At 40.0% G+C, this 23,543-nt stretch overlaps 1 protein-coding gene across 1 annotated transcript in view; it reads left to right on the top strand.

The window, feature by feature from the left end:
* LOC132826308 (V-type proton ATPase subunit B, brain isoform-like) overlaps window positions 1-23,543 on the top strand; it is a 72,707-nt gene that overhangs the window by 29,096 nt on the left and 20,068 nt on the right. Inside the window, exons 5-9 of the mRNA XM_060842126.1 lie at window positions 2,543-2,620; window positions 5,333-5,472; window positions 7,374-7,475; window positions 19,267-19,364; window positions 21,042-21,165. Coding sequence (XP_060698109.1) covers window positions 2,543-2,620; window positions 5,333-5,472; window positions 7,374-7,475; window positions 19,267-19,364; window positions 21,042-21,165 — 542 coding nt within the window. The remainder of the gene's footprint in view (window positions 1-2,542; window positions 2,621-5,332; window positions 5,473-7,373; window positions 7,476-19,266; window positions 19,365-21,041; window positions 21,166-23,543) is intronic.

The raw sequence follows: 23,543 nt of genomic DNA, 5'->3' as shown, positions 1-23,543 counted from the left end.
AAATAGGGAAGTTGAGGATAACATCAAACTGAACAAAAAAAAACTGTCAAAGATCAATGGTAAGACAGGATTGGCAAAAAAACAGATGACAACAAGAAAACCTTTTTGAGAGTAAATAAGATCAAGACCAGAGTGCAAAAGCTGCCTTAAATGCAGAGAAATCTCTAATATCTGGCAAGATCGCAAGGTTCCGACTCTTGGCTAAACTGTTATCCGGCATTTGATTTAGCTGAACGAAATACTCTCCTCCCTGGTCCTTCGGATAGTCAAAGCTCCACTGTATGTGGAAAGGAAGGTTGGGAGGCAAGTGAATATTGGACCTTTAGAGATCAAGGCTGAGGAACTAATGGGGAACCAGGAATTGAAGAAATATTTTGCATCATAGTAAAGACAATAATAACATTCCAAAAGGGAAGAGGTAATAAATACAATAACTATCATGAGAGAAAAAGTACTACAGAAACTAATGGGGCCAAAGATCAGTAAACGCACTGATGGGACGCACCTATGATTTTCAAGGAAGTAGCTAGAGATTGTGGCAGTAATCTTCCAAAAATCCTTAGATTCTGGAAAGATGCCGGAGGATTAGGAACCTGCCCATGTTACACCTTTTTCAAGAAGGGAAGTGGACAGAAAACAGGTAACTATTGGCCACTTGGCTTAATATGTTCTTGGGCAGTGTTAAAGTATATTATGAAGGATCTAATACAGCATTTAGAAATAACATTATCATGCAGTTAGCATGGTGCCATGAGGGGAAAATCATGCCTGACATTTATTATTCTCTTGAGGTGGTAACAAAGGACTGACAAGGAGGAAACAGTTGATGTAATATATTTGGATTTTCAAAAGTTATTTTGATATATAACAAGCATTAAGCTATTTAAGACCGAAATCCAGAGTATGGAGTGGGAAGTAGCAGTTAGCATGGAAAGAGGATTGGCTAACTGGTAGACAGTTGGGATAAGTGACATTTTTCAGGATGGAATCTAAACCTAGTGGCGTGCACATGGATTAGAGCTGGGATATGTGTATTAATGACTCTGATGAGAGAACTAAATATACAATGGCTAAATTTAAGATGGCAAATAGTGAGAATGACTGAGCACGTGGAGGGATATGGGCAGGTTGAGTGGTCAAAAATTTGGTAAATGGAATATAATGTGGGAATATGTGAAATTTATGAAGAAGGGCTTATGCCCAAAATGTCGACTCTCCTGCTCCTTGGATGCTGCCTGATCTGCTGCGCTTATCCAGCAACACATTTTTCAGCTGTGATCTCCAGCATCTGCAGTCCTCACTTTCTCCCATATGTGAAATTATGCACATTATCCAGATCTTCTACTATTCTTGCTGTTATTTAAATAGAGAACTGCAGCACAGAAGATTTTGAGTGTTTTAAATGCATTATTTACAAAGTTAGCATACAAGTACCACTATAGCCAGTAATAGGGAAGGCAAAAACATCCTTTTATTTCAAACAGAATGGAGCATATAGCAAGGCAAAAATTAGACTGCCTCTAGAATATTGCAAAGAGTTTGGTCCCCTTATCTAAAAGGTGTAAGTTCATTGGAAGCAATCCAGGGAAGGTTCACTAAATTAATCCTGAGCATGCAGGGATTGACTTGGGAAAAGAGGTTAAATAGGTTGGGGTCTGTACTCAGTCTCATTTAGAATAAGAGGAATTCTCATTGAAACATTTTTTTAGGGAGGGGGATTCTTCACAGGGTCAATATAGGGAAGGTTGTTTTCCCCTTGAAAGGACCAAAGATCCTTTCAGTAAGTTGTCACCCAATTGGGACAAAAATGTAGAGGAATCCTTGAAGGGTTGTGAATGTCAGATTCTTTACTAGTGCTGCCAAGGCTCTGTCATTAAGTGTATTCAGGGTTAGGGTAGCCAGATTTTGAATCAGTAAGGGATTTGAGGATTATGGGGACAAAGGCAGGAAAGTGGAACAGAAAATGATTAGATGAGCCATGATTTCACTGAAACAGACTCGACATGCCAAATGGCCTACTTCAGCTCCTACATCTTGCGCTCTAAGGAAACATTATAGACAATAATGGTCTTTAAATGAAGTGTAAAATTAATAAAGAAAAATGCTGTGAAGAGGTGTATTTTGGTTTTTTTCAAGAGCTAATTGTCTTTAAGAATAAAAGATTCAAGTTAACATGGTCAGAAAAGTCCTAAGTTGTTAAGGTTGCTTCAATTCTTTCAAAAAGAAGCCTTAAATGCAACAATGCTTGAAGTCCTTATATTTTAATGATTAACAGCATCTTAAGAAACTGAATCGAATGGTGTTGAGTACATTTATACTAACTGTATGAAGACATTTTGCTTTCCACCAATGCTGCAGCATATTTATTGAGGCCCCAGTTTCAGGTTTAGCCAAACTTGACATCAGGGACTTGCTGACTTGAACATTTGGCCTTGTAGTTTCAAGAAGTGTAAAATCCAATTTGAGTTGCTTAACCACTCAATATAACTTGTGAATAATTTTAATTTTGCTATTGAGTAATAGCAATATTGTTAATTTACAGGTAGAGTGTTCAATGGATCAGGGAAGCCTATTGACAGAGGGCCAACTGTATTGGCTGAAGATTTTCTAGATATTATGGGTAAGCTGATGGTCACAAAAATTGAGAATTACACCACTGAAAATTCACTTAATGTTTTTATCTTTATGGAAGAAAATATGACCTGGCTTGATGTAGTGCATTTAGTGTGGCAGTCTTCATTATGGAAGTCAATCTGTCCTTTTACAGCTTTGCATTCTATGCCAAATTGCAAATTAATATTAATGTATGAGTCATTGTATGGAAGTAATGTGTTTTTCTAGGGTGAATAACATGCTGGTAGTGACTAGAAATCATTGCCTGGTTTTCTATTTTAGTTCTGATTTGATTTGTTCACCCTATCTAGACGGTTGGGGTAAGATGAGCTTGATTATCTGTACTCTGAGCTCCACTTCAGCTAGTGGTGTTTTGGAATGCTTGTGGACTAAATGTCTCCTGCAATGTTTGTAACTTCATCTGGACATGGTTTTGATTCTCTGGTCACTGCATCTTAAATTGTTTAAAATGCCCAACTTGTACTGTACTTATTCTATCGTTTAGCATTCTGTTTCCTTTGTTGCTTCAGTAACTGAACATTTGGAAGTACTGAGACGAATAGCTTTCAATCTTTAATTGAACTTCATACTTAGCTAGTTCAGTACTGTTTATAGAATGTTTGTTTGTTTTCATTAAGGCAGGGCCTGCCTAAATGGGCAGGACTGAGAGCCCAAAACATTGGGGCCATGAGGTTCAAGGCAGTACTGTTGACAAAGTGAACAGCTGAGAGACACTTTGAATTTTTTGCAGACCAGGCATGGTCTACACAAGTCAGCTTTGAGACAAGGCTCTTGCAACAGTAAAGACAGCATACTTACATGAAATTCAAAGACAATTAAATCTCCTTTCCCACTCCCCTGCCCAAAAAAAGACCTTAAAGGGCCACCTCCATTTATCTCCCTAATACCCCTTCCCCACCCCTTTTATTCTTGCTGAATATTAAATGGTACAAGAAATTTGTGCAGGACTAGAAGGTAAATTAGGGGAGCTCTTAATTCTTACTAGAATAAGAGAAATGACCCAGCCAGAATATGAAAGTGTTTTGGGTAGAGATAAAAATGATAAAGGCAACAAGTTGATTACAGGAGTGGTGTACAGGGCTTGTTACCATAATTATATGATGAATGAAACAGAAAGGAAAAATATCATAGCTTGTGAGAAGGTTATGGTAATAATTGTAAGCATTTTAATCCAGAAAAAAATCAAATATGTAAAGGTAGCTTCTGAGTTCATAGACTGCTTTTGGGGTTGTTTCTTAAAGCATGTTACACCAAGATTGCACTAAACTGAGATGGGAATGAAATGGGATTAATTTATGACCGTTGTAATGAAGGTATGCTTAAGTAGTTGCAGTTCAATATGATTCAGTTTCTCCACTGTTTAATGGAGAGCGGAGTAGGTCCAAGACCAGTGTTTTAAATTTCAATAAGGGCAGTTGAGGTATGAAACCATGGCTCAATAAAATGAACTGGCAAATTGTTTTGCGATCAGTAAATAAGTGATGTGTGGCAGACCATTTTAAGGGGATATTTCAAGATACATTGTTTTCAAAATGGTGGCAGACCTGAGAGAATTTTGAGAATTTGAGGTGAAAGTAACAAAATATTACAAGATATAGCACCTGAACTTTTTAAAAAAAAAAAAATTGAGTTCAGTGGCCCTATTGAAAAGGAGTCTGGGAAATTAATGGTAAATAAGATGGAAGATGAACTTGACAGTATTTACATCTGTCTTCACCTACATAAGATATATGTAACATCCCAGAAATCAGGAAATGCAAGGGAGGAATCCTTGAATCCCTACTATGTGGAAGCAGGCCACTTGGCCCATTAGTCCACATCGACCATCTGTAGCGCACTCTACCCTGTAACCCTGCATTTCCAATGGCTAATCTACTCATCCTGTGCATTCCTGGACATTGAGTAATTCCACTGGGTGGAAGACAAAACAGGAAACTGAGCCAGTTAGCTTAACATCTGTCATAGGAAAAATGTTAGAGGGTATTTATTAAGACAATGTAACAAATAAGTTGAAACAAATCAGGAAGAGGCAATGTAGTTTCATGAAAAGGATATGGTGTTTATCCAATACATTGTAGTGCTTTGAAAAGGTAATATGCTGTGGACAAAGGGGAACAGTGAATGTATGATACGTAGATTTCCAGAAGGCAGTAATCAAAAAGCCATATCAAGGGTTTTTGCAGAAAATAAGATTTGTGTATCGAGGATAACACATTTGTATGGATTTCTGCCAATTCTGCCACCTGTGCCCAACTGTAACCAAGTCCTGTTAACCTGTCATCCCTATTCTCAATGACCTACATGTCTTCTAGTGTGTAATTGCTGCAGCTTTAAAATGATCAAGTTGGGGAAAAAAACTTGACAATGTCTTCACCCCTCCCCCTCTAACTTCTTTCAGACTTGAAGTTACTGGCTCACCTCCAATTCTAGCCCCTCTTGCATGTAAAATGCTCCAACCACTTCACCATTGGTGGCTGTTAATCCCTTTTCTCAACTTCACAGCTCCCCTCTTTTCCTGGAAGACCATCTTAAAGCCTATGATTTTGGTCATCTACTCTGCTTTCAAATTGTTTGGCATTCTTGTGAAACTCATTGTGATGGTTTAGTACACTAGAGGTGCCATTTAATGCAAGTTGTTTCAGTGAAATAAAGTTACTTTTGATATACTTTTTTTTAATGGTCAATGCTTGAATTTTAGGTCAACCTATAAATCCGCAATGTCGTGTATATCCTGAAGAAATGATCCAAACTGGAATCTCAGCAATAGATGGTATGAACAGTATTGCTAGGGGACAGAAGATTCCTATATTTTCAGCAGCAGGCTTGCCCCATAATGAGGTTTGTAAACATTAAATGGACCACTGTTTTTTATAGTTAGTGTTTGGTTAATACAGAATATTTTATTGCAATGTAGTGGCACATTATTTAACTGCTGTTAACCGTTTTCTTTATTCTGATTTTGTATGTAAGAATGCTAATAATTCTGGTACAAAAACCTGTAAATTTTCAATAGTAACAAGTCTGTCCAATATGAAACTAAGTTTGTCTGTGGCACTAGCTGACCACAACCAGTATAGCTGTTGCGATTTTCTAGTTAGCCACTGGGATTTGGATTACACAGAACTAAAAGTTCAGCTGAGGTTCCCATAGAGTCAGCAAAGATTTAAAAATCTGGAGGCTTAAGCTGTAATATCCCTCCTTCATTGCTGTGACTGAAGCCTGCTGATCTTCTAGGTGGAGTAGTCATGTGAACTACGTACCTTAGGTCAGGTAGTGACGACAGAATATAGAGTGTGAATTAATAACTGGAGAAAAAGTACTAAATTCTTTAGGCAACACTTATCTGAAAGTATTACTTGCCAATAAAGTAATATGATAAAGACTACATGTTAGGAAAATTATTTAACATTGAGCAATTTAAAAACTGCAGTGAGAGTTAGGAGTTAGGTGTAGACAACATGAAGAAGTTGATCCCCATGTAAAAGGACAGGAGCGATGATGGATCTCTGGTATTGGGGATAGAGGAGCTTTCTCCAAGGTAAGGGAAAGGAAGAGAAATCTTTTTATGAATGTGTTGAACAACCTCTGTTATCTGAATGTCAGTTATCCAAATTTCAGATTATCTGAACAGGATCTCCAGGTCCCATAAGTGTTATCAGTTATCCAAACAAAATGCTCACTGCCTATCTTGTTTGGATAATAGAGGTTGTTCTAATCTTTAGTGTTGATCAATTGGATAATAGTGAAACTAAGCAAGGATGTGCCCACTGATCTGGAAAATGGAAATGTGGGCATTGTCTGAGGATGGTATGGTCCTTTGGGATGGGGATAACAAATGCATCAGAAACTAAGACTTTTAACAAGATTTTCAGTTTGAAATCTTTAACTGATTTTATTTGAGTCTGATTTGTCTTAAACTCATTTTGTGATTCATAGATTATAGCTAATGGGCCAACTCCAAAAATAATCTGAACTCTAGTTTAAGAAGATTCCCAACACACGAATAAATCCAAGGTTTTTTTAATGTCCTATTCTAATAATAGGCTTTAACTTGTAATGCCCTGCAGAATATTAACTGCTGGCAAATTGTTTTTCCTGACCTCTAAAACAAAGCACCTCAGGTAAGTTAGAAAGGCTACTGTTTTTTTTAGATTAGATTAGACTTACAGTGTGGAAACAGGCCCTTCGGCCCAACAAGTCCACACCGACCTGCCGAAGCGCAACCCACCCATACCTCTACATTTATCCCTTACCTAACACTACGGGCAATTTAGCTTGGCCAATTCACCTGACCCGCACATCTTTGGACTGTGGGAGGAAACCGGAGCACCCGGAGGAAACCCACGCAGACACGGGGAGAACGTGCAAACTCCACACAGTCAGTCGCCTGAGTCGGGAATTGAACCCGGGTCTACAGGCGCTGTGAGGCAGCAGTGCTAACCACTGTGCCACCGTGCCGCCCATACATGTACTTGCATCTTTTTGTGCTGGCTCTGATTATGATTAAAGGTTAGCAATTTCTGAAATACAAAAACTTGGTATGTTTTAGAATTATGAAAACTTTTCTTTTTACTGGCAGAAAAGCTTTCACAGAAAAATCTTTCACATTGATTCGAACAACAAAAGTAGAAAGACAAAATGGCTGTGAATTTCATATTTACTAAACATAAAGGGCTATGTATGCATGGATGTTGTTGCCTTTTTAACGTAAAGTTTCTAACGTGTAAATTGCTTTCTAGATTGCTGCCCAGATTTGTCGTCAAGCTGGACTGGTTCAAAAATCCAAAGATGTCATGGACTATAGTGCAGAGAATTTTGCCATTGTATTTGCTGCTATGGGAGTAAGTCAAGTAGCAGTGGAACTATAGTTGTGTAAATCTTTAAATAGTCAACTGGTTAACTGTATTGTAATTAATGAGTGGCAGATAAAGCTCCTCAGGCTGCACTTGTTGGTGGTCCATAAGTGCTAGTGTGCTAAAGATAATTTACTTATTTTGAAGGACAGGATTTGGCTTACATTTTCCTTGAATTCTACCAAATTAATCAGAATAGACAGAGCAGTAATTAACATCCAATGCCATGGCTAAAAGGAATTACATGGATCTGATTGTAAAAATGTTGTCAATCTTATTACTTGTGTATGTTACTATGTTGCTCTTGCAATCTGGTATATGGATGAACCACAGATTTATGAAATGAAATTGAATGCAAGTTACTCCCAAGACTGGGGCTAATATCTCCATGTGGAAATTTGTAATTGTCTGGAAGTTTTAAACTAGATTGGAAGTCACTGGAAATCTTGAAGGAATTTAGATTGAAGGTAAGTAAAACTGGTTACAGGGAGGAGGTTGCCTGCCTAATTTCACATACAAAACAAAGCAAAACCAAGCATTAAATAGGATTCAAATGCAGAACAACATTAAAGCACTGTAAATGATATTTGCAACAAGGTGAGAATCATTGCATTTCTCAGCATGAAATGAAGCCTTTGGTTCTTTTATGTCCATGCTAGTCAACAAGCACCAATCTATCTTAATCCCATTACCCAGCAGTTGGCTTGTAACCTCCAGTGCTTTGACATTTAACTACTTCGATGAGTACTTGAAATGTTGTAATGGTTGCATCCTATCAGGCAGAGAGTTCCAGTTACCCACCACCCTCTGGATGAAAAGATTATTCCTTAAATCCCCTTTAAACTGCCTTAAAATTACATTCTTTGCTTATTGACTTCATTATTAAGGGGAAAGTTTCTTCCCACATATCCTGTGTATGACCGTCAAATTTTGTGTACCTTCGGTTTGAAGACATAAACTGAGGTAAATTAGGTTTGCATTAATTGCCATTAGACCAGAGGCTAAAGGATGACCAAGATTGGGATTTCCAAGGGTACTTGTCATTTAGGAAGATAGGTAAAAAGGAAAAGTAGATGGGATACCTTAGAAAACAATTAGTGAAAAGATCTTCAATCAAAAGATCAAGATGCAAAATTAATCTGGGTGGAGGTGAGGTGCAGTAAGGGATAGTAAACATTGGTGTGTGTTTTTTTATATATAGGTCATCAAATGGTAGTGGTAACATTTGTCATAGTATAAATCAGGAAATTAGAATTGCATGTAATGTGGCTATACAATAATGGGTGACTTCAATTCACATTAGTTAAGGTAAATTCATTTCATTTGTGCCAAATGCTGTGGGGGATGCATTACTGGAGTTTTACAAGATGGCTTTCTGAGAAGTATATTGAATAATGAACTAGTGATTGTGCTGTTTTAGATTCTGTATTTTAGTGAGAAAAGGCTAATTTTGCTGTCAAGGAGCCTTTGAAATTACCTGTACTAATCATGTAATTTTAAGTTTGAATGTGAGTTGATTGTAAAACTAGGGTTTTAAATCTGAACAAAGGAAACCATGAAAACATTAGGGGGTATCTGGATAAGACAGGTTTAGAAAAATTCAAAGATTTGACAGACGATTCCCTTGGCTCTGTCAAATTCCAGGTGGTACCAATACAATCCAATCCAAGCTGCTCCAGTAATTGGCCATTAGAATATTTGGATGGACTGCCATGTTTTTGGACTAGGACCAATGCCAGTGTGTTAGTACTGATGGTATATGCTCAATTGTTTAGTACATTAAGTATGGTTGGTAGATGAGTGTAACCCATTTAGCATAATAAATTTAAACAGCCATTTCTGGTACATTACATTGGAAATAGAATGAACACTAAAGACATTTTAACACTTCATAGGTTCATACAAACCTGGGTTCATAAGCACAAGATTTAGCCATGAGAATTTAAAGCACTTTTGTTACGACATGGGATTCTTTTTTTAGCTGAAAATGTATTGCTGGAAAAGCGCAGCAGGTCAGGCAGCATCCAAGGAACAGGAGATTCGACGTTTCGGGCATAAGCCCTTCAGGAATCTGAAGAACTTTTTTTTAACCAGCAACACAAGATTTATCCAGTGCAGTAATCTCTGAAAATTTGAGGCCAAATAAAATTAATGACCACTTTTAAAGTATAAGAATAACTAACAACTATTTAGAACTCCTCCCTCTCACCTATCTTTTACTTTCCCTTCTATAATACTAGTCCAATAAAACCCCCTGATTAAGCTTTACCCAAAACTCAAATTTGAAAACGAGGCAGCTGTTGAATATTCTTTGTATCTTCCTCTGGAGATTTTCTTCATAGGATTTCTCTTCAGAGGTTGTTGATAGATAAATGTACCTTTTTAAGAGATTTGTGTTTTGCGCAATCTGTACAAGCTGGGAGCTTGAGCAGCTGATGTACAGTCTGTACAAGTTTTCCCGGTCTTATACCCCTAAAGCATTGGATCGTGACTTTTAATATCATCCATATACTAAATTCAAACTTGATTGGAGTTTGGTTTTTTTTCTGGGGGTATATTTTAAACTGGCAGAATTTGAATGTTATCTCCAGACAACTCAATCTAGTTGGGTGACCAAATGTTATATTGTTACCTTATTCAGAGCACTTGGTGCTGTCAAGTAGTTCTGCTAGCTTTTAACTTTAAGTGTAGAAGTGTACTGTATCTTTAACTCTTTTTTGGGAGTAACATTGAATAAAGCAGTCATGTTTTAAGCATTTAATAATTTGAATTAGAAAATTTATTTGTAGAAAAACTAGCTTCACTCATTAATAACTAGCTTCGACATATAGGCTGTTGCTGTAAATTCAATGCAGTTGATTCTGCTTCTTAGACATTCTCAAAAAAAACTGAAATTGCTGTTCGCTTTGGTGGTTGAAATCAATGTAAACGACTGATCCTTGGTGAGTATGATGTGCAATTAACTTCAAAAATTTTTTGTTTTTGCCCCCAATTTGTAGCTTAACTGCAGTTGCTTGAATTCCTTTTCATTGCCGAATTGGGTACTGACCAGAGGCCAGTAAACATTTTAAAACCTCATATGCTTCCCTGTTTAACAGGGCTATGAGGATCACAAACTTCTCATGTGTCTTTAACATACTCTCTAGTAACTGAAATGGGAGATTCCTCCTAATCCATCCCCTATTTGTATTCAAAGATGAAAAGTAAACCTGCTCAAAGCCATTCTACTGTAGTTTCACGTGCTCCCTATCATCCAAGTGTGTCTCCTATAATAAAGCAATGTCCATTATTTCCTTTCTAAGACACTCGAGTACCTTCTTCCTCCTAATTGATGAGTGACTCCTCGAGTTTCCAGGTACACCATTTAATCAAGTCATTAGCCATAACTTTGTGCAGTTAAATTTAGATTCCAAAGAAGAGGACTTCTAATTACAAATTGTTGAGCTGGAGTGTCGCTAGATCCATCGAACATTAAAAACTAAATCCACTGCAATCAACAAACCTACAAACTATCAATCAAAGATTATATACTATAAAAACCAAAACAGAAACAACATATGAAGTGCCAGTGTTGCTGAATACAGGAACTCACGTCCTGCCCAAAGGAGGCATCTACACATCCCAGAAGCAAACTTCCTATCCTGCTGCCAATACTGGAGTCTGGGCATTTAATTATCTGAACCCGGCATAAACTGCCCGTAAGTAGGCATCCAGCCATCCCGACTATTTTCCCCCTCCTAACTTGAGCTGCATTGCAAACACAAGCAAAAAAAGAAAATACACCATGAAATATCAATGTGACCAAAAAAATTTTGAAAAAGGGTAAGTACTCCACCCATCCTTTGGTATAACTTAGAAATTGAAAGTACACATTCCACCTGTCCCCAAACAGCTTAGACTGGATTGTTACTTTTTTAAAAAAAGCCCTAACCAGAATTTCTCTTTTTTAAAAGAAAAACAGATATACCCAAATAACACTACTATTTATATGCACTAAATTATTCAGATTAAGTTAATTTGTCCTGTCTCCTGCCTTCTCCAAATTGTCAAAGAGGTGTACAGATCCATCTAAGGTGATCTGAAACACTGTTGAATACCTCAGTACTGCATCCTGAGTTCCCTAAGTCTTCGGTTAATGCATTGATAGGATTTTCTTTTCTGCATCACCGCTGCGAAGTCCTGGAAGAACATGATCTTAGAGCCCTCAAACTAGATTAGGTTACGTAGTGTGGAAACAGGCCCTTCGGCTCACATTGACCTGTGCCCCTACATTTAGCCCTTTACCTAACACTACGGACAATTTAGCATGGCCAGTTCACCTGAACTGCACATCTTTGGACTGTGGGAGGAAACCGGAGCACCCAGAGGAAACCCACGCAGACACGGGGAGAATGTGCAATCTCCACACACTCACCTGAGTTGGGAATTGAACCCATGTCTTTGGCGCTGTGAGGCAGCAGTGCTAACCGCTGTGCCACCGTGCCGCCCACCAAACTAGAGCCATTGGATCCTTTCCCCTGGATTCTGGAAGCTTCCATGATTCTGTCATCTCTATGGCCGAGAGGAAGAGGATATTGGTCTCGTCCAGACCTGACCGCACCCTGACCCAGTGAGCCCTCTAATCATAAATCTTCAAGCCCCTCACTCCAAGTTTAGGAATTCTGGCAACCAGTACTCAAATTCTACCAACAATCTGAATATTTTTTTGTCCACCAGTCCCTGTTGTCAAGATTGTCAACCTAGTCAAGCAAATTACGGACCTGCGTCTCCAGGGCATGGATCCTATCCTTGGAGGGACCAGTACTAGCTTCCACCACTGCGACTGTGTTCTACCTCCTCTGTCCTTTTCCCGAGGTCTCCCAGCTTTAGCAGCACGATAGAGATCGGGGCCAGCTGCTGATTCTCTATCTGCTTACCCAACATCTCGAGATTTCATCGAGCTCCTTTACCAGGACCTGGTAAGAAGGAGTGAGGGGCCTGCGGCCCAGCCTCTAACATGCCACCTCCCTCCTTCTGCATCCCTGGACAGTGAAAACTAAGGTAAGTTGCTCTCTGACAGTTTCCTGGGACTCCATGAGCTTTCCAGAATCCCAGGATATCGCAGTGGTCTGGGTAGGGTGGGCGAGGACTTCATCCTGCTTGCCATGTGGTGCAGAGCTCTGCAATGTGATCTTCCTAGATTGTTGCCATCTTAGATCCCTGAAAAATGTACTGTTAATTAATTTGAAATATTTGAGCGCAACAAAATACACCTTTATAAATGACTCTGTCCTCCAAGTCAATTTTTTTTTGAAATACAATAAATTTATAAAATTCAACCCATCTCCAAGATAAAGGAGGGCATCAAAGTTAAAACTTTTCTGGATCCTTCAGTTATTCTCTGCTTTGAAATTTTTTTACCTATTTGTCAGGTACTTAGTGGTCAAATTATATTAATAAACTTTCACCATCAACATTACATGTCCTTTTGGAATATCATCCTTTCCTCCTCAATTTTCATAAAATAAAATATCACGAGTCTGACACTTGTCAGCCACTTCAAATATCTGGTTATTGATGCCAAAAATACATGAGGGCAGTGGATGAATCTTCCCCAAACGTCCACAGATTGTCCATAAAAATTCATGAGGATGACCAGTCAGAAGGAAATTCCTCCCATAGAAAATGGAAAGTAATGATGAGCTGCTGGTTGTTGGAATGCTGGGGAGCCTCTTGCCAGATCTGGAGATTCTATCCATTGGATCCAAGCTGAGGCCATCAGCCAGAGCAGGTTTGGGAGAGGAGCTGGTTGCAATGTGGAAGTGGAGAAGGAGGCTGCAAGAAATGGCTTGCAAAGTGCTACTGGGAGATGAGGTGGTGTAACTTTTGCTCAGAAGGTTGGGGGAAGAAGGCTGTAAAAGTTATGGGGTGGAAGAAAGGTCTGCTAGAGAAGTTATGGGAGGGAGAGGGGCCTCCAAAAGTTGTAAGTTTGTAGCTTTCTAATCTGCTGGCTTCTCACTAATTTTCACCACACTGTATGCTTTTGCTTTTATGCTGTTCCTGACCTTGTCAGCCATGGTTGTCTTGTCCTCCCCGAAGTATGTTTTTTTCCTTGGATGAATTTCGCTGGGCTTTCTGAATTGTCCTCAAACTCCTACAATTGCTGCTCCACTGTCTGTCTTGTCTCCACTTCCCATCAACTCTGGTCAGCTCCTCCCTCAGTCTTATGTATTATCTTTTACTCCATTTTAATACTGTTAGATCTGATTCAGTCTTCTTCCCTCCAAACTGCAATGTGAATTCTATCACATTATGTTCACTGCCCCCTTGGTATTCCTTCATGTTAAGCGCCCCAGTCAAGTCTGCCTCATTCCACATCAAATTCAGAATTATCTGTTCCCTTGTGAGCTCTACCTTGAACTGTCTGCAAAATGGTGTTTTGAAGCATTCCACAAATTCATTTTCTTTGGATCCAATGCCAACCTTTTCCCAGCCGCACCTGCGTATTGAAGTCCCCAATGAGTATTGTAATGTTTCTTGCATGTATTTTCTATCTTTTGATTTACTTTTCTGTTCAAAGTTTGTGCGAAGATTTGTAGCTCGGGTGCTTGTTATAGTGGTTCTGTTCGCCGAGCTGGAAGTTTTTGTTGCAAACGTTTTGTCCCCTGGCTAGGAGACATCATCAGTGCTCTGGAGCCTCCTGCGAAGCGCTTCTTTGATGTTTCTTCCGGTATTTATAGTGGTCTGTCCTTGCCGCTTCCGGGTGTCAGTTTCAGCTGTCCGCTGTAGTGGTTGGTATATTGGGTCGAGGTCGATGTGTTTGTTGATGGAGTTTGTGGATGAATGCCAGGCCTCTAGGAATTCCCTGGCTGTTCTCTGTCTGGCTTGCCCTATGATAGTAGTGTTTTCCCAGTCGAATTCATGTTGCTTGTTGTCCGAGTGTGTGGCTACTAGAGATAGCTGGTCGTGCCGTTTCGTGGCTAGTTGGTGTTCATGTATGCGGATTGTTAGCGGTCTTCCTGTTTGTCCTATAGAGTGTTTTGTGCAGTCCTTGCATGGTATTTTATAAACTACATTAGTTTTGCTCATGTTGGGTGCACCAACATGAGCAAAACTAATGTAGTTTATAAAATACCATGCAAGGACTGCACAAAATACTCTATAGGACAAACAGGAAGACAGCTAACAATCCGCATACATGAACACCAACTAGCCACGAAACGGCACGACCAGCTATCTCTAGTAGCCACACACTCGGACAACAAGCAACATGAATTCGACTGGGAAAACACTCCTATCATAGGGCAAGCCAGACAGAGAACAGCCAGGGAATTCCTAGAGGCCTGGCATTCATCCACAAACTCCATCAACAAACACATCGACCTCGACCCAATATACCAACCACTACAGCGGACAGCTGAAACTGACACCCGGAAGCGGCAAGGACAGACCACTATAAATACCGGAAGAAACATCAAAGAAGCGCTTCGCAGGAGGCTCCAGAGCACTGATGATGTCTTCTAGCCAGGGGACGAAACGTTTGCAACAAAAACTTCCAGCTCAGCGAACAGAACCATTACTTTTCTGTTCCTCCTCCTGACTACTGCTAGGAGGCCATGTGCCTAACTTAACACTCCTTTATCCCATCAGGGTCGTCCTTTGTGGTTCCTTAACTCTACCCATTCAGATGGTCTTCTGACTCTATTTCAATTCTTGCTATCTATTTGATTTAATTTCTTACTAACCATGTAAGCCAGCTCCCACTGCCTATCGTCTTGTCCTTCCAATAGGATGCGTCATTGAACTTGTCATTCCCAGTCTCTACCCCTTGTAGTTACATCTGTGATGCTCACAACATTGTGCCTGCCACTTTAAATCTATGCCAGAAAATCATTTACCTAGTTTCGTATACATGTTTGGTTATAATGTGTGATTCGTCAACAGGAATTCGTTGTAACATTGAATTTGGGATGCTGTTTCTCCAGCATGAACATTTAAAACATGTTGGCTGTAATGCGATTACAATGCCAACAATTTAAGCGCTGTTTCTAAAGTGCAATTTTTCTATAATGTGGGTTGCATAAGAACACAACCATCACATTATAGAAGAATGGGCTAACCACGTGCATTTATGTACAGCAGCCAGTCTTGCATTGACCATCCTCTTCTCATTGTTCTTTTACCTGCTCTACCTAAAGTTAAATTCCTGATCCTTTTCATACTGTCCTACTTATTTTTGTAGAAATATGAATCACCCCACTTGAGGCCTTCGCCTTTTTTCCCATAAGCTTCCATGCAACTGACACTCCTCTGCATCCCCACCCCCCATTTAGTGTAAGGTCTCAGTTATGCAATTTGCCAGGGCTCATGTGCCAGCACAATACAAATGGGTTGGGTTCCATTTGAAGAGCTCCCATCTCCTCCAGCACTGGTGTCAATGTTTGATGAATTCAAACCCATTTCTCCCACGCCAATCTTTGAACCACATGTTTACTATTTTTTAATCTTGTCAACCCTGTGCTAATTAGTCCATGGCTCAGACATTAATCTGAGATTATTACCTTTTTCACTTATTTTTAATTTTGTTCCTAGTTGCTCATTGCCTCCGAGCCTTCCTGCTCTTTCTAGCTATATAGTTGGTATCCATATGGGCCATGACAACTGGATCTTCCCCCTCCTACCCAAGTTCATCTGTAGCCTGGATGAGATACTGATTGTGGGCACAAGGTGGACAGCACAGCCTTTGGAGCTCTTGACTATTGGCTTTAGTGAAGTGTCTATGACCCTGACTGCACCACCCCTGATTTTCCTATACAGCCATGGCCATGGAGCTCTGGTCAGTGTGTCATCCTTATACTGTCCCATTTTTCGTCCACCTAAGGAAGCAAGAATCTGAACTCTGTACAAGTTCAAGGACTGAGGCTCTTTCAACACTACCTGCTGGATCCCTTTATCTGTCTCTGATAGAGACAGGAAGGCCTGACTAGGACTGATTGAATTTGTACTGGTTAACCTAAGGGGTGTAGATAAACACAAGGCTGGAAGAACACAGCAAACCAGGCAGCATCAGGAAGTGGAGAACATAGAACATTACAACGCATTACAGGCCATTTGGTCCTCAATGTTTTGTCGAACTGTGGAACCAATCTGAAGCCCATCTAATCTACACTATTCCGTTTTTGTCCATATACCTATCTAATGACCATTTAAATACCCTTAAAGTTGGCGAGTCTACTGTTGCAGGCAGTGCTTTCCAAGTCCGTACTACTCTTGAGTAAAGAAACGTCTTTTGATATGTCTATGCATCACCCCTCAATTTAAAGCTGTATCCCTTCGTACTGGCCATCGCCATCCGAGAAAAAAGGCGCTCACTGTCCAACCTATCTAACCCTCTGATTACCTTATGTCTCAATTAAGTTGCCTCTCAACCACCTTCTCTCTATCAAAAACAGCCTCATACTAGGCACCATCCTAGTAAATCTCCTCTGAATCCTTTCCAAAGCTTCCACATTCTTCCTATAATGCAGTGACCAGAACTGTATGCAATACTTCAAGTGTGGTCGCGCCAGAGTTTTGTGCAGCTGCAGCATGATCTTGTTTTGAAACTCTATCCCTCTACCAATAAAAGCTAACTTTATATGCTGCCTTAACAATCCTATCAACCTGGGTGGCAACTTTCAAGGATATGTGCACCTGGATACAGATCTCTGCTCATCTACATTATCAAGTATCATACCATTAGCCCAGTACTATGCATTCCTGTTACTCCTTCCAAAGTGAATCACCCAATACTTTTCCACATTAAACTACATTTGCCACCTCTCAGCCCAGTTCTGTAGTCCCTCTGTAACTGCAACATTCTTCAACACTGTCCACAATTCCACCGACCTTTAGTGTCATTTGACAATTTACTAACCCATCCTTCTACGCCCTCATCTAGGTCACTAATAAAAATGACAAACAGCAGTAGCCTCAAAACAAATTCTTGCGGTACCCCACTAGTAACTGAAAGCCAGGATGAATATTTCCCATTAACCACCACCCTCTGCTGTCTTTCAGCTGGTCAATTTCTGATCCAAACTGCTAAATCACCCTCAATCCCATGCCTCTATTTTGTGTAATAGCCTACTTATCAAACTCCTTACTGAAATCCATATACACATCAGCCACTTTACCCTCATTCACCTGCTTGGTACCTTCTCAAAGAACTCAAAGGTTTGTCAGGCACAACCTATCCTTCACAAAACCATGTTGACTATCCCTAATCAGCTTATTCATCTCTAGATGATAAATCCTATCTCTTGTAACCCTTTCCAACACTTTACTCTCAACCGAGGTAAGGGTCACTCGTCTATAATTTCCAAGGTTGTCTCTACTCCCCTCCTTGAACAACGGAACAACATTGGCTGTCCTCCAGTCTTGCATTATTCCTGTAGACAATGCCGACATAAATCCAATGTCAAATGCTCAGCAATCTGCTCCCTGGCTTCCCAGAGAATCCAAGGATAAATCCCATCCAACCCAAGGGAGTTTTCTATTTTTACACTTCCCAGAATTGCTAACATCTTGTGCACCTCAATCCCATCTAGTCTAGTAGCCTGTATCTCAGTATTCTTCTTGACCACATTGTCTTTTTCTAGTGTGAATACTAATGAAAAGTTCTCGTTTAGTGCTTCTCCTATCTCCTCTGACTCCATGCACAACCTCCCACTGCAATGCTTGATTGACCCTAATCTTACTCTGGTCTTTCTTTTTATTGCTGAAATTGCTATAGAAAGCCTTCGGGTTTTCCTTGATTCTATCCGCCAATGACTTGTGTCCCCTCTTGGCACCTCTTTGTTCTGTCTCTAGGTCTTTCCTGGATAACTGAAATCTCGGGTGCCCTAACTGGACCATCACTTCTCGTCCTAACATAAGCCGCTGTCTTCCTCTTGGCAAGAGATTCAACTTCCATACTTAACAACTTCATCCCTACCTGACAAGTACATACTTATCAAGGATTTGCAGTAGCTGGTCCTTGAATAAGCTCCACACTTCAATTGTACCTATCCCCTGCATCCTAAATCTTGACTAATCACATAATAATTGCCTCTTCCCCCAGTTATAGCTCTTTCCATGCTGTATATATTTATCCCTTTCCATCACTAAACTGAATTGTAGTCACTATCAAAGTGCTCACCTACCTCATTCCTGATGAAGGGCTCTGGCCCGAAACGTCGAATTTCCTGTTCCTTGGATGCTGCCTAACCTGCTGTGCTTTAACCAGCAACACATTTTCAGCTACCTCCAAATCTAACCTGGCTGGGTTCATTACCCAGTACCAAATCTAATATGGCCTTGCCCCTTGTTGGCCTGCCTACGTACTGTCAGGAAACCCTCCTGCACACATTGGACAAAAACTGACCCATCTAAAGTACTCTATCATATTTCCAGTCAATATTTGGCAAGTTAAAACCCCAACAACAACTACCCTGTCACTCTCGGTCCTATCGAGGATCTTCTTTGTTGTCCTTTCCTCTACATCTCAGGAACTATTTGAAGGCCTACATAAAATTCCCAACAGGATAACCTCTCCTTTCCTGTTTCTAATCTCAGCCCATACTATCTCAGACGACCCCTTTGTTTAAAAAAAACTTACCTTGACAGTCACCTGCTATGCAGTGAATGTTTATTCAATTCCCTGTACTTAATAGTGGCTCCATGTTTTAGTTGTTGTTTTCACCTATATATTCAATATATTTGTTTCATCTAAGGATAACCAAATTGGACCTGATTATCTTGATCACTTTCTCCATAACAGGTTAATATGGAAACTGCAAGATTCTTCAAGTCTGATTTTGAAGAAAACGGATCAATGGACAATGTCTGTCTCTTCTTGAATCTTGCAAATGACCCAACGTAAGTATTTCAGAAAGATCTGCTTCTTGCCGGAATTAAATCAAGAGTGTGTGTAATTAGACAGGCTTTGACAGTTTGAGAATGGTGCATTGCAATAGCCAGTAAATAGATCTTTTTGGATATAAGACAACATGACTTGCAATAAACTATTTTCATTTGTTGTTTTATTTTTTGGAAAATTCAATTATCGTAATCGCTGAATATAGCTTACAAATGTCTTTTCCCATTATATGCACTCGTGGTTGATTTTTGAAAATGTTAGGTTCTTCCAGGGGTGTTGTGCAATTGTAACGTACCTACTCCTGTGTTGGAAGAGTCTAATTTCAAGTCCCACATGCTTGAACAGAATGCTGTGAAAAGTCACTTTCATAGAATGTCAAAACACTGATCAAAGTTGTTTGCCTGAAGAAGTGATTGTGTATGGAATGAATGTTTTGGTTTTGTTTTTGTAATGTTTTCACACGATTGGTATAAGACACTTATTGCCCCCCCCCATATTACATCCTGTCAAATCATAAATGTTCAACTGCTCCACTAGTACTTCAAGCAGTTGTGTCTTCACAATCTGAAAAATTGTTTTTTCTGTCCATGCAGAAGTATATATTCAGAGAACATTTTTTATCCTTTATTGGTTGCCGTTTAGTAGTATTCTCTTCTGAGTTGGAAGATTGATTCAAAACACTAGAGACATTTCTCACCAATTTTTGTTCACAAGATGTTGGTGTCACTGGCTAGACCAGCGTTTGTTGTACTCTACTAATTTCCCTATGGACAGTGAGTTGGCTTCTTTAGCTTCTACAGTTCTTGCTGTGTATTTAATACACCTGAGTGTGTTTATCTGATGTACTTTAACATTTTTGTCAGAATTCCATCTGCACCAGTGGCTTGTTTGATTCTCAGTTGCTGGAAAGCCGCCTTAAACATTGGGTTAGGATGAATATTGGTAGGTATGTATCATGCAGAGATGTAGTTCAAAACACTCATTGAGGACAGAGTCTTTTTTGCAGTGATCCTCGAAGTGCTACCTCCAAAAAGCATTCACTACTAATCTTGATAAGTGCAATTCCATTCTTAGCTCTAAGTAGGGTAAGTCTTTAGGTGGGAGAAAGTGAGGACTGTAGATGCTGGAGATCAGAGTAGTGTGTGTGGGGTGCTGGAAAAACCCATCCTCCACCTGTTATTTGACATGTGAACAATGATCCTCACCAGTAGATCTCCATAAACCCAAGGATGGGATAATGTTGTTTTTAAAATCTGACAGCTGATGATCAAGCTGTTGAACAGTTTAAATTGTAATTAAAATGAGCAGACTTGCAGGTAGGCTTACAGTGAAAATGAAACCGTGTACTTGTGTGTTTTCACTATCAAAAACAGCTTTTTGGAGTGTGATTAGGAAATATTTCTACACAAGGTGTTTTGAACTCTTCTGCAATTGGCAATTGATGCTAGACAAATTTAAATCTGAGTAGATTTTAGTTGACCGAAAATAGAGGTATATGGAGCTATGTCACAGCAGTTATCTTGTTGAATGAAAAGTGGTCAATACTGGGCTAAATGACCACCTATTCCCATGTTTCCTGACAGCTTTACCTATACATGCTATTTCTAATGCTGAAATGTCTGCATTCCAAGAGTTGTATTGATGTAAATACTGATGGATTGCTGTCTTTTCAACAGCATCGAACGCATTATTACACCTCGTCTTGCACTGACTACTGCAGAATACCTGGCCTACCAATGTGAAAAGCATGTGTTGGTTATTTTAACAGATATGAGTTCTTATGCTGAAGCTTTAAGAGAGGTATGTTCATTTTTTTCGAATGGTCATCTTTATATAGAGACAGCATCATAGTTAAAATGTTCATTGGTAGTGAGAATATTAATTATTGTAGAAGGTTAATTAATGGTTCAATTGTTTCCTGGTTATTTCATCTTCTCCCATAATCTCCATTTTTATAAGGAATGGCATGATGAAAAAAGTCTTGTTATATAGTCTAGATTATGTAGTCTGGAAATAGCATCTCTTCCTATTATTGACCAACCAGTCATAGCACTCAATCTCTAGTTGAGACAGCAACCAGAAATGTGATATCCTCCAAAGACAAAGCATTAGATTTCTCAAATGATCTACACTACCAAAAGACAGCCAAATAAGATTCTTGTACAGCATTACAGGTGTAAAGCCCACATTCTGATTTTGTTGCACCATTTCAAATATTCAATGACATGCTTCTGCAATATTGGTCTTGTACTTCAACTTGTGGGGGAAATCGCCAGTCTCTGAATCAGTCTGTGTTCAATGACAGTTTATTGTACAAGGAAATAGCAGAGCTCTGGGGAGAAAGAGACCAATAGTGCAGTGGTCAGCTGCGAGTCTTCTCTCAACCTGGAGCACATGTCAAAATACTACTTGTGATACAACAGGCCAGTGATGAGGTAACACAGTTTGTCTATTGTAAACGTTGCAGAATCGATGATAGTTTTGGTGCAGTGATTGTCAGTTCCAGCATAGCCTTTGTTAATTTCAGTGTGGTGGTTGTCAGTTTCGGTGCAGATGTCAGTTTCAACGTCTGAGTGAAAGTCCGTTGCTGTAGTAATGGGTGTTAATCACTCTTCCTGAAATGGACTGTTACTGCAGCCCTGGCTGTTAGCACTTTGTATTCAGTCTATATCAAACGGTTAGCATTTCTATCAAAGGTGTTGGCTGGACTCCTACACTTCGGCAGCAGCGTACGCTACTCGTGTATTCTCTCCCCCACCCGCCTTAAACTAATCAGCTAGGGTTGAGAGTGCATTTTGCTGGCATTCCAGTGGCCGCAGGCATTGTCTGTGTTTGCTCTGCTGTCTCTCCATATTGTGGTCTGGTGGCAATCGTGTGTGTCCGTGTGCCTAATGTCACCCTGCCATGTGCAATCTCCCACTTTACTCCCCTCCTTTTGTGGTCAAGGAGGTGACTTCAGAGATCTCCCACAGACCTCCCAATTTATATGTAGAGGTAGGTCAATTTTAGGAGCTCCCCTCCCACGGAGTGCTAGTTTTGTTAGGGACTCTTCTGTGGTGACACTCTCTGCTGATACAGTTCTTGTCAGTAGCGCCTTACAGCAGAGCTTTAAACATCAAAGGCCCACATAAAAGCAGTATGAGTGCAATAAGGAGAACCATCCCGTGTGCCAAATAGGGTACCCAAGATTACCTATCCACCAATTCAGCCAGCTGTCTGTAATTGTGACTCCGTCAAATTATCTAGTTGGTCTCCAATCTTCTTCTTGGCTTCTGTAATGTTGTAGGAGGCATCAATAATATGGGTGATAAAATTGTCACCAATAATTGTCTAAACATCCCCTTGCTGTGTTACTAATTGATAATCCACTGTGTAACGTGTCTGGTGTGTGTAGAGTCTGTTCAGCCAGCTCTGTATTAACTGCTTCTGAAGTTTTGAGGTACAATTGCCTAAAATAGTCAGACCACATTACAAATCCTGATATGCTGCTGACAGTCGTGACACTTAAGCAGTAAAGTACATACAGATATATACGTTTTGCAGTTAAAATAAAGTTATCAGTCAAAGTCTTTGCTTTGGTCAGGAAGTGCAGTCTTGTTTTTTTGGTACTCCCTGGGATGCCAGTCTTGTCTGCTGTACCTGTCTGCACCTGGGGAATGGTCAATGACATCAGTATGGCCACAGGAGTCTTTTAAATGGTTTTAGTTGGATCCAGTGCTTCCCTGTGCTTTCCTTTTTTTCTCTATGCAGGCACAAATGTCTCCTCTTACTGTCATGTATGGCCATTCCATTTTGGGGCAGAGTCTGGTTTGTCAGGTAATGCTCGCACCAGGATGCGACTTCCTGCTGCTGGCAGTGTACACTACTCATGTATTCTCTCCCTCACCTGCCTTTTAAACTAATCAACCAGGTTGGAGTGCATTGTGCTGGCATTCTGGTGGCCCCAGGCAGTGTCTGTTTGCTCTGCTGTGTCTTTCCATATTGTGGTCTGGTGGCCATCTTATGTGTCAAGTGGCCAACTGGCTCAGTGGCCATCTTGTGTGTCCGTGTGCTTCGTGTCACCCTGCCCTGTGCCATCTCCCACTTCAAACTGAATTTGGAATTTAATTTCTAAAATGAAAGGAATAATTTCTTCTCTGCCTAATATTTCAAATATGGTTTTGAATAAATTGTACAAC

Source organism: Hemiscyllium ocellatum, chromosome 22, assembly GCF_020745735.1.
Source record: "Hemiscyllium ocellatum isolate sHemOce1 chromosome 22, sHemOce1.pat.X.cur, whole genome shotgun sequence".
In the NCBI taxonomy this organism is placed as follows: Eukaryota; Metazoa; Chordata; class Chondrichthyes; order Orectolobiformes; family Hemiscylliidae; genus Hemiscyllium; species Hemiscyllium ocellatum.
Note: the sequence above shows the minus strand (reverse complement) of the source record. Positions and strands in the feature narration are given on the sequence as shown.